At 41.9% G+C, this 11,622-nt stretch overlaps 1 protein-coding gene across 1 annotated transcript; it reads right to left on the bottom strand.

Annotated features, from left to right (window-relative positions):
* Window positions 1-961: 961 nt before the first annotated feature.
* Window positions 962-9,830, bottom strand: LOC134347974 (cystatin-B-like). Its single transcript, XM_063050664.1, has 3 exons — window positions 9,676-9,830; window positions 2,484-2,585; window positions 962-1,440 (listed from the first exon to the last, which is right to left on the bottom strand). Exons 1-3 carry the CDS (start codon window positions 9,754-9,756, stop codon window positions 1,312-1,314), a joined length of 312 nt encoding a protein of 103 aa, XP_062906734.1. The 5' UTR covers window positions 9,757-9,830; the 3' UTR covers window positions 962-1,311.
* Window positions 9,831-11,622: the final 1,792 nt, after the last annotated feature.

Genomic DNA, 11,622 nt, shown 5'->3' with positions numbered 1-11,622 from the left:
AACTCTCAGGAGCAATCTCTTGCAGCACATTTTCCTAGCTGTCTTTGAAATTTTTCTCATTTTAATTGTACCTGGCATTTCAAAGTTTGAGCATGCAATAGAACAGATTGTGTATAGTTAGACTGTACGTGTCTTTTTTACCTTGATGAACTGTACTAAATGTGCCAGAATTTTAGTATTGCCAAAGTTATTCAAATCTAATTGTAATACATTGACATTTATCCATAACATCAATTGTAGCCTTCGAAGGGTTGAGATAAGGTCCAACTTGGCATAAACTCTATATAGGTCTCTAAGTGGCAGGGAACAAGATTGCACATATTTTGGAAGAATTTTCCTAATCTACAAGACCCAACCCAAAACCTGGGAGCTTTTTCCTTTTTCACACAACAGAATTTTAGGATTAATTTTGAGAACTACTAGCTTTCTGCTACAATTTACTAAATATTCATCGTGAATTCAAGTCCAGCACTGTGGAAACACATACTTATCACCATCTCTTTAATGAGAGTAGCAGGAACAATTGGTCAGAGTGCAGAAGAATTGCTTATTCTGCTCGAAGTTCTGACAAGCCTTTGTTCAAATGAATAGTGATAATTGCTAAGTAAAGTAGGATTTCCTAATGCATTGATTTAGTGGTTGCAGTACCTATTCAAGACCATTGGTCTAATAATATTATTATCAACAGATTTGAGGTTCCTGCACTCTGTGTTTCCCCAACTGTAACAGTGGCAAGAATGACATCTTTATTTGATAGTATTTTCAATCAACTTGGTAAAAATTAATTGATATCTGGAAGTACTTAAGATTGTCAGAAGTTCTACAAAAGAGGCAATATACTGACTGGAAGATGAAATAATAATTCTAATCAATTAGGAGGATGTCTTTTAAAAACCAGGTTGAAAAGTAATTTCCGTAATGCTGTATTAAAGCAATAAAACCCTTTAAGCAGTAGCAAGTGCATTTATTTCTTAAAATAAACTGCAGAGTACAATAAAAAGTATACATAATCTCAACAAAAACAATTTAGTTCAAAAATTATGCCCGATTTTTTCCTTACACAAATTGAATTCACCACAATAACCTTTGATTATAAAAGTCTTTCATGTTAGTTCAAGGATGGTATACATAATCAAACTTCTTGAACCTCTGCACTCTTCTCCCAACCACATGATATGGTTTATATGGCTGGAAGTTGATGCAAAATAAGAATGTCTTCAGTTTTGATAAAGCCAAAATGCAGAGGCTTAAAATTATAAAACAAACTAATTTTGTATAAGACTAGAGTACTAACAGCAAGATATTTTCTATTCAAAAGGCAGTTAGTTCTTCATCCATTGATTTGTTGTTCTGGATGCCCAGTATCTCCTTTTCACTGCCATGACAAGGAAGCTTTTCATATACTTTGACGTGAATGTAGTCAATGCCACCAACATGGATCTAACAAAATAAAATAAAATTGTTCAAGCTAGCATCTCAACCTACTGTCAACTACTGCATTTATGGACAGTTAATGGATTGCAGCCAGCAGGTGAGAATAAAACTACAGGACCTGGGTACAAATGTAAACTACTATTATATAGACATTTGATGAGCCTACTTCTCGAATACCATGTTTGGGTTTTCTTATTTTTGTAGAGTGGAGTAAAGAGTCAGGCTAGCTCTATCATATGACAGGATATTGAGAAGGCAGAGTCTCACTTTGCAGTTTCAAGAAAGAGGCAATCTCCCTGAACAATGCAATACTTGAGGGCTAAAACTGTAGACAGATGTACCTTCAGCTGAGGAGTCTAGGACTGGGCATCAGTGACACAAGGGGTAGGTGATCCAGACCAGAAATAAGATTGTTCTTCACTTAGTGAAGGTTTGGAACTTCCTGGCCTGGAGGACTGTGCAGGCAAAGTGCATTCAGATATAAAGTCTATTACTGTATAGAGGGTCTAGGGATATGGCAGGAAAAAAGTACCAATGTAAACCATGCCTGTGCTTGAGTAGCAGGGTGGGCCACATGACCCACTTCCATCTTCTATTCCTTACACAGAAAATCCATCGAAGAGTTGTTGTAAAAATGGTCCGCTTGGAAATTTGCCTTTCCTCACTGCCGAAGTAACATTTCAATAGCTTTACTTTCGTAAGTAGAAGTATGTGGAAGGAGTTTGTACATTCTCGCCGTGACTGCGTGAGTTTCCTCCAGGTGCTGCCGTTTCCTCCCACTGTCCCAGGATGTGCCGGTTGATAGGTTAATTGGTCGTTGTAAAGTGAACTTTGATCAAGCTAGGACTACATCAGGGGATTGCTGGGGAGCATTGCTCGAAGGGCCAGAAGGGCCTATTCTGCACGCTCAATAAATAAATATGAATGCCATTGTCAAATTTAAGCAGTACTTATGTTATCATGCATGAGCTTGGTAACGTATAATGTAAATGAATTAGAAACAGCCAAGATATTTTGAAATAACCAAAGGCCTGGAAGGATAAACTTACTTTAAAATAATGGTTGGTCCCAGCTACAACTTGTGTTTTGTAGGCTTTGACAACAAATGCATCAAATGTTTTTCCAGCTTTCTCTTCAACCTGAGGCTTCACCTGAGAAACAAGGGTTTGATACTGAATTACTTTCATTTGTACATCTTTAATTAGGAAAAGTATCCCAGAACCTGAGGTATTCAGGAAACAAGGGCAAATTGAGTTTTAGCTCATATGCTGTGTTCACAAACTCAAGTTCCCCTAAATATCCTTTAAAATCAACACATTTATTTGCATTTTCACTGTTGGAAATGTTCTACGACCCTTAACAAGAGCATTATTGAACTTTGCCACATTTCCAAGAGGAAATTGAAGGTGGAATCTCCGGATTACTCCCTGTGCCACAGGCTAGTGCATGCTTGGACTACACTGGCTGCTATGGTGGGAGAGGCAAATACATTAGAGGCTCTTAAGAGCTGTTTGGATAGTATACCTCACTACCATTCAGGGCCCCAGACAGTCCTTCCAGGTGAGGCAACACTTCACCTGTGAGTCGGCTGGGGTGATATACTGCGTCCGGTGCTCCCAATGTGGCCTTCTATATATTGACGAGACCCGACGCAGACTGGGAGATCGTTTTGCTGAAGACCTACGCTCTGTCCGCCAGAGAAAGTAGGATCTCCTAGTGGCCACACATTTTAATTCCATATCCCATTCCCATTGTGATATGTCTATCCACGGCCTCTACTGTAAAGATGAAGCCACACTCGGGTTGGAGGAACAACACCTTATATTCCGTATGGGTAGCCTTCAACCTGATGGCATGAACATTGACTTCTCTCACTTCCGCTAATGCCCAACCTCCCCTTCGTACCCCATTGGTTATTTATTATTTATATACACACACACATTCTTTTTCCTCTCTCCTTTTTCTCCCTCTGTCCTTCTCACTATACCTCTTGCTCATCCTCTGGGTTCCCCCCCTCCCCCTTTTCTTTCTCCCTGGGCCTCCTGTCCCATGATCCTCTCATATCCCTTTTGCCAATCACCTGTCCAGCTCTTGGCTCCATCCCTCCCCCTCCTGTCTTCTCCTATCATTTTGCATCTCCCCCCCCCCCACTTTCAAATCTCTTACTAGCTCTTCTTTCAGTTAGTCCTGATGAAGAGTCTCAGCCTGAAACGTCGACTGTACCTCTTCCTAGAGATGCTGCCTGGCCTGCTGCGTTCACCAGCAACTTTGATGTGTGTTGCTTGAAATTCCAGCATCTGCAGATTTCCTCATGTTCTTGTTTTTAAAACCTTTTTTTTTTATAAAAAGGGCAAATTCCTATCAGCTTGCTGACAAACTGTTATGATTGTGGCTATAAAACTGGACATACCATTAGGTTCTGTAAGTGCTGAAAATCCAGAACAGCACACACAAAATGCTGGAGGAACTCAGCAGGTCAAGCAGCATCTATGGAGAGGAATAAATAGTCTGTGTTTTGGGCCAAGGCCCTTCATCAGGACTGGATAGGAGGAAGAAGAATCCAGAATGTGATGGGGGGGTGGTGAGAGGGGAATGAGTACAAGCTGGCAGGTGATCAGTGAAGTTAGGTCGGTTGAAGCAGGAATAATTTAGGAATTATGGGAATACTGACAAGTTTAGAGAGTATGGTGGAAAGAGAAACTTAAACTATTCCAGGTCAATGTACTTCATGTTCACTCATTTCTCCATCAACAAACATTCCAACCCATTTCCAGTATCTGTAGTTCTTGTTTTTCCAATTGATATCGATTAAGCCTGGTTTCCAGATGAAGTCATGGAGTACTACAGCACAAAGTCTGGCTCTTCCAGCATCCAGCTCATGCTGACTTGATCTGCCTAATCCCATCTCCAGCACACAGACCATATCATTCAGTCCTTCCCATCCATGTACAGAGTACTAGGACAAAGAGTTTTTGAACTCTGGGCTTCTTGTCTTTGCCACTTTTTTTGTTCTCCACTCCACACATTTCTGCAAAACTTAGTTCTAAAGCCAATAGAAGTCACTCCAATAGTATGCCTTCTACTCTACCTCCAAATAATTTCCAGCCTCTCTCACCATATTTGGAGGTGATGTGAATACAGTTTGTTCTTTGAAGCTGACACTCTACTTGTACTCTACCTGTACATCACAACCATTTCAATATTGGGCATGACTTTTTCCTGATCTCTTTTCATAGTTCACTCCTAGGATATGCCTGCATTAATAGCCTGGAAGTGACAAGACCTAAATAATTTTTCTAATTCCCATCTATTCTCTAATTTGCTTTCTAACTCAGCAATAACGTGTGGATTTTCTTAGTGGGTCAGAAATAGGTTCACACTGGTCCCAAAACAACTTGCTCAGGTATACATGTTAAAACACATTACCACCCTGAATATCTCAGTGCACCCATCATGCCTTAACTGAGATAGACCACAAGATATAGGAGCAGGGTTAGCCATCTGGCCCATCGAGTCTGCTCTGTCATTCAATCATAAACAATTATTTTTTTCTCCTCCTCAACCCCAGTTCCCAGCCTTCGCCTAGTAACCTTTGATACCATGTACAATCAAGAACCCATCAATCTCTGCCTTAACTACACCCAACGACCTGCCCTCCACAGCTGCATGTGGCAACAAATTCATCACACTTTTGTCTAAAGAAATTTCTCCACATCTGTTTTGAAAGGGCACTCCTCTATCCCAAAGCTGTGCCCTCTTGTCCTGGACTCTCCCATCGTGGGAAACATCCTTTCAACATCTACTCTGTCTAGACCTTTCAACTTTCAAAAGGTTTCAACGAGATTCCCTCCCCCCGACACCATCCTTCCCCGCCCACCCCCCCCGCCCCTACCATCCTTCTGAATTGCAGTGAGTACAAACCCAGAGCCAACAAACGTTCCGCATATGATAGTCTTTTCACTCCTGAACCTCCTCTGGACCCTCTCCAATGCCAGCATATCTTTTCTAAGATGAGGGGCCCAACACTGTTTACAGTACTCAAGGTGAAGCCTCACCAGTGCCTTATAAAGCCTCAGCATCACATCCTTGCTCTTGTATTGTAGACCTCTTGAAATGAATGCTAACATAGCATTTACCTTCCTCATCACTGACTCAACCTGCAAGTTAACTTTCAGGGTGTTCTGCACAAGGACTCCCAAAATTTCTGAAACACCAGTTCGCTGCTCTTGTTACTGCACGGTCGGGAAACTTCCGGAGGGAAGGCCTCAAAATCCCCAGCTTTGCCTGCTGCTGGCGACCGAGATTGAGGTCGAATCGTTTGGACAGAGATGGTGCTCAGTACTTGGAGTCGGAGGCTCAAAGTTTTTGGATGACTCAGATTCGGACTGTGTTCAGGCATGGCAGGGAGAGTTTTTTCTTCTTTCTCCCATCTGCGTGAGATGTGGGACATTTCAGAGACTTTGAACTTTTTACTGTGCTCATGGACTTCTTCATCAAGTTATGGTACTGTTGCACTGTTGTAACTATAAGTTATAATTATGTGGTTTTGTTAGTTTTTTCAGTTTTGGTCTGTCCTGTGTTTTGTGATATCACACCAGAGGAAATATTGTATCATTTCTTAATGCATGCATCACTAAATGACAATAAAAGAGGACTGCTTGTCTTTATAATCTAAAAAAAGTCTCTCTGCATCTCAGATTCCTGGATTTTCTCTGTTTAGAAAATAATCCGCATTTATTTCTGCTACCAAAAGTGCATGACCATGCACTTCCCAACAATGCATTTCATTCGCCACTTTCTTGCCCATTCTCCTAATCTAAGTCCTTCTGCATTCTACTTGTTTTCTCAGCACTACCTGTCCCTTCACCAGTCTTCACTTGGCAACAATGTTATCTATTCCATCATCTAAATCATTTACACACAGCATAAAAAGAAGTAGTCCCAACACCGACCCCTGCGGAACACCACTAGTCACTGGCAGCCAACCACAAAAGGATCCTTTTATTCTCACTCGCTGCCTCCTACCAATCAGCCAATGCTCTAAGCATGTTAGTAACTTTCCTGTAATACCATAGGCTCTTGGTAAGCAGCCTCATGTGTGGTACCTTGTCAAAGGCCTTCTGAAAGTCCAAATATACAATATCCACTGTGTCCCCTTTATCTATCCTACTTGTAATCTTCTCAAAGAATTCCAACAGGTCCGTCAGGCAAGATTTTCCCTGAAGGAAACCATGCTGACTTTGTACTTTCTTGTCCTGGGTCACCAAGTACTCCATCACCTCATCCTTAACAATTGAATAACATCTTCCCAACCACTGAGGTCAGGCTAACTGGTCTACAATTTCTTTTCTGCTGCCTTCCTCCTTTCTTAAAGAGTAGTGTGACATTTCCAATTTTCCAGTCTCCTGGCACAATATTTTTTGAAAAATCATTTCTAATGCCACCACAATCTCTAACGCTACCTCTTTCAGAACCCTAGGGGTCAGTTCTTCCGGTCCGAGAGACTTACGTAACTTTAGGTCTTTCAGCTTTTTCAGCACCTTCTCTCTTTCAATAGTAACTGAACCCACTTCCCTTTCTTCACACACTACAACATCAGACACACTGTTGGTGTCTTCCACAGTGAAGACTGATGCAAAATACTCATTTAGTTCATCAGCCATCTCCTCGTCCCTTGTTACTATTTCTCCTGCCTCATTATCTAGCAGTCCTACATCCACTCTCAATTCTCTTTTATTTTTAAACATACCTAAAAAAACATTTACTATCCACTTTGGTATTATTTGCTAGCTTGCTTTCTTATTTCATCTTTTCCCTTCTAAGTTTTAGTTGCTCTCTGTAGAGAGTAAGGAGGGGGCTTAGGTGCCTCTCAGGCTGTGTCCTACGTTGTGGGCCAGAGGGGCAGAAGTGAGGGAGCCCACTCTTACTACCTGCCAGCAATGATTGCAACCTCGATTTCAATAAAGCTTGTATCTCTGAGCTTGAGTTCACTATCCTCTTTTTAAAAATCTCTTCTCCCAGCTCTACACCTATCATCTGAATGACACAAAGTCTTCATCCTTGTAACACCGCTATCCTCGTCACGCATTATCCCTCCCTACCTTCAGCATTACAGTATTACACAAGCAGCTTTCCCAAATTCAACTTCATTCTTTCCTCGATCAAGGCAAACCCATTTCCAAAACCACAACCGTCTATAACATGCTATGCATGTCAGTCAAAGTTAAACCAATCAACATGACATATAACATGAATGGACAGATTCTTGAAACAGTCACCCACCACCCATGTCTTGGTGTTGAAATTAGCAAGGATCTTAACTGGGCATCCCACATCAATCAGATTACAGCCAAAGCAAATAAAATGCTGGGTATCCTGAGAAGAAATCACCACTCATGTAGTAAATCCGTCAAGGACATGGCATACAAGACACTCATCCATCCAAAGCTCGAGTATTGCGCGGCCATATGGGATCCCCATTAAGCTAACAATCAGAAGTCCATCGAAAAAATCTAATGCCGTGCTGCTCTCTGAGTTAACGATTACAGCAGGATATCCAGTGTCAGCAACGTGCTCTCTAACCTTCAATGGGATGGTCCATTGTTATTTGTCATCTATATCAATGATCTGGATGATAATGTGGTAAACTGGATCAGCAAATTTGCTGATGATATAAAGACTGGAGGTGCAGTGGACAGTGAGGAAGGTTTTCAAAGCTTGCAGAGAGATTTGGACCAGCTGGAAAAATGGGCTGAAAAATAGCAGATGGAGTTTAATACAGACAAGTGTGAGGTTTTCACTTTGGAAGGACAAACCAAGGTAGAACATACAAGGTAAATGGTAAGGCACTGAGGAGTCCAGTAGAACAGAGGGATCTGGGAATACAGATACAAAATTCCCTAAAAGTGGCGTCACAGGTAGATAGGGTCGTAAAGAGAGCTTTTGATACATTGGCCTTTATTAATCATAGTATTGAGTACAAGAGTTGTAATGTTATGGTGAGGTTGTATAAGGCATTGGTGAGGCAGAATCTGGAGTACTGTGTTCAGTTTTGGTCACCAAATTACAGGAAGGATATTACTAAGGTTGAGAGAGTGCAGAGAAGGTTTACAAGGATGTAGCCGGGACTTGGGAAACTGAGTTACAGAGACAGGTTGAATAGGTTAGGACTTTATTTCCTGGAGCGCAGAAGAATGAGGGGAGATTTGATAGAGGTAGATAAAATTATGATGGGTATAGATACAGTGAATGCAAGCAGGCTTTTTCCACTGAGGCTAGGGAAGAAAAAAAGAGGACATGGGTTAAGGGTGAAGGGGCAAATGTTTAAAGGGAATATTGGGGGGGGGCTTCTTCACACAGAGAGTGGTGGGAGTGTGGAATGAGCTGCCAGATGAAGTGGTAAATGCGGGCTCACTTTTAACATTTAAGAAAAACTTGGACAGGTACATGGGTGAGAGGGGATATGGTCCGGGTGCAGGTCAGTGGGACTAGGCAGAAAAATAGTTCGGCACAGCCAAGGCCCAAAAAGGCCTGTTTCTGTGCTGTAATGTTCTGTGGGAACCACTTGAAAACCGAGGTATTAAACTACGGTTAATTTTCTTTTTCAAAGTAATTCACAACATCACTCCATCAAACATCCAAATTCGTCACAGGGTCAGTTCAACTCGACAGCAAACTGGACCTCACATATTGGAAACTCCTTCATTCAATACGATTTGCTACCAGTACTCCCTCTACCCAAGATCAACAAGAGAGTGGAATCTTCTGCCACCAGACCTGCACAGTATGTCTGACATTAATATTTTTAAAGATAGACTCAATCAAATCGATTTAGGGGATCTAGTGAAAAAGCTTATTTTACAACTTAACTCCCACGCCGTTCACACCGACTGCGCGTTATTACAGCCGTCCGGCAGTGCTTGCGCAGTACCAAGCAGAAACGGAAACTGTGCAGGAAAAAAAACACAATTGAGCCGGGTGGTTTGTGAGTGAATTCTGAATCTCTTCCTTCACACCCAAGTCACCTTAAGCTCCACCACGAATTCCATCCTCCTCCTTGTCCTCACCTCCCACCCGCTGGGCTTTACTGTCCACTATTGGGAATTTTTTCCGAGTTCAAACAATCTCCGTGACCCACTTTGAAAAGTTTCCTTATGCTCAAAGCATTGGGGTGGACGTGTATACGGTAACACTTCGAGAGGAAGATTCAGAGTCATGACGCTGTACATAAAGTGCACTCACTGAATCGGCAAGCTGTTGAACCTCCTGGGTGACGGCCTTCCCCTCGCTGATCCCGCCACAGCAAACGCCCTTAGTGCTCATGGTTATCCTCGCCGACACTCCACCTGGTGACAAGCGAATCGGGTCCCGGTCCCGCAATTTATGGGCTCTTGTCACATGACACAACCTCGCTCGCGATTACCAAGATGACGTAATGGGAGGTCAGCTGATTGCAACAGAAAGAAATACTGCAAAGTTAGTAAACCAGATGTTTGCAATTTCGAGAAGAAAACCTAACTCAGGTTACTATATCGGAACGTACGTTTACTGCAGTTTAATATTATTTTCTGTTACTTTCTTTACTCCCATGCTGCCTGGATGAACAACTTTTTCTTTTAATTGTGTAATGGTTGTCCTCCCTGAGATGCGGCATCTGCAGAAAATCGGAGAATTCTGTTTTCCATTAATGGATTCTAAACCGCCTTTTTGCTTTGAATACTCTGTAACGAAGGAACTAGGTGGGTTAGACTCCAGTCTTCCGTTTAACAGTTCATCCAATTTTGTAATTCCTCAAGAGCTTGTACATTGAGTAGATGCATCTTTCTTGAGTATGGTGCATGTTCTAGCCAGATTGAATCCACTTTTATATAGGATACACAAGTTGCTTGATAGTAGGGAGCAGCAGAGGGTGGAAGTTTGCTTTTTGGACTAGAGGCCTGTGACTAGCAGTTTTCCCCAGGGCTCAGTGTTAGGCCCATTCCCATGTGTCATCCAGGTTATATCAATAACTTGGATGAAGTGTAAATTTGCAAATACTAAAGTAGTTATTGTAGATGGTGATGACAGTTGTCAGGATACGAAGAGGGATTGTAATCAGACAGGGAAAAGGGCTGAGGAAAGGAAAATATGGATGATTGTAAGGTGTTGCATTTTGGGAGGACAACTGAGCTTAGGACTTTCACATTGAATGGCAGGACCCTGGGGTGCACTGTAGGATAGAGGGATCTAAGAGTACAAATACATCCTTTCCTGAAAGTAGGGTCACAAAAGCAGCTTTTGGCATGCTGGGCTTCATCAGTCGTGGCACTGAGCATGGATGATGGGATGTTATGTTGTAGTTATTGATGAGGCCACATTTGGAATATTGTGTTGACGCTGCTATAGGGAAAAATACAACTGAGTTGGAAAGAGTGCAGAGGAGATTTACGAGGGTCTTCACTGGAGTGTAGGAGAATGAGGGGCATAGGTAGGGTGAACATGCACAGTCTTTTTTCCCCAAGGTTGGCAAATCAGGAACTGAAGAAAAAGGGTTTAGGGTTAGAGGGATCTGAGTGGCCACTTTTTTACTCAGAGGTTGGTCCATACGTGGAATGAATAGATGAATTTGTTGAGGCAGGGAACATTAACAAGATTTAAAAGATAATTGGAAAGGAAAGCTTTTGAGGAATATGGGACTAGTCCAGATGAGTGTCTTTATTGGGCTAGTTGGACAATCAACCTGTTTCTGCGCTGTATGATTTTGGCATATTCCATTCAAAATGTTGGGGCTGGAGGCAAATTTACCCCCCATCATTTTAATCAAGCATGTTGGTTTTAAACTGGTGAAGAACAGGACATAAAATGTGTTTCTCAGTGCAAGACAAAGTCACGCTGATCAAAGCTTTTATGTGGTGTATTAAGCAATATTTGACCTGCAGTTGGATTTGAAGATTAAAGCAAATTACAGTATCAGGAATTTGATTTTTTTTTCTTTAAACTTTACAAAGGTCTTCCAGGAACGCTGCAGAATTCATTACAAGCCTTCAAACAACCTGTGAACCTGAATCATTGAAGACAGGCCAGACTCTGCCTACCCATGGCTTGAAAAGAATGAATTACATTGAAGTTATTCGGGTGAAAGCACAGTGGACCATCACAGGGACCGGTTATGGGTATAAGCCAAGAGTTGTTAGGATGGGCCTTTTATCA

The sequence above is a fragment of the Mobula hypostoma genome, chromosome 6 (assembly GCF_963921235.1).
Source record: "Mobula hypostoma chromosome 6, sMobHyp1.1, whole genome shotgun sequence".
Lineage (NCBI taxonomy): Eukaryota > Metazoa > Chordata > Chondrichthyes > Myliobatiformes > Myliobatidae > Mobula > Mobula hypostoma.
Note: the sequence above shows the minus strand (reverse complement) of the source record. Positions and strands in the feature narration are given on the sequence as shown.

Excerpts from the sequence above, each read along its gene's own strand:
- LOC134347974 (XM_063050664.1), bottom strand. The coding sequence starts at position 9,756 with ATGAGCACTAAGGGCGTTTGCTGTGGCGGGATCAGCGAGGGGAAGGCC. Across the intron at positions 2,586-9,675 it reads TTCAACAGCTTGCCGATTCA|GTGAAGCCTCAGGTTGAAGA; the intron begins GTGAGTGCACTT and ends CTTGTTTCTCAG. Across the intron at positions 1,441-2,483 it reads GGACCAACCATTATTTTAAA|ATCCATGTTGGTGGCATTGA; the intron begins GTAAGTTTATCC and ends TTATTTTGTTAG.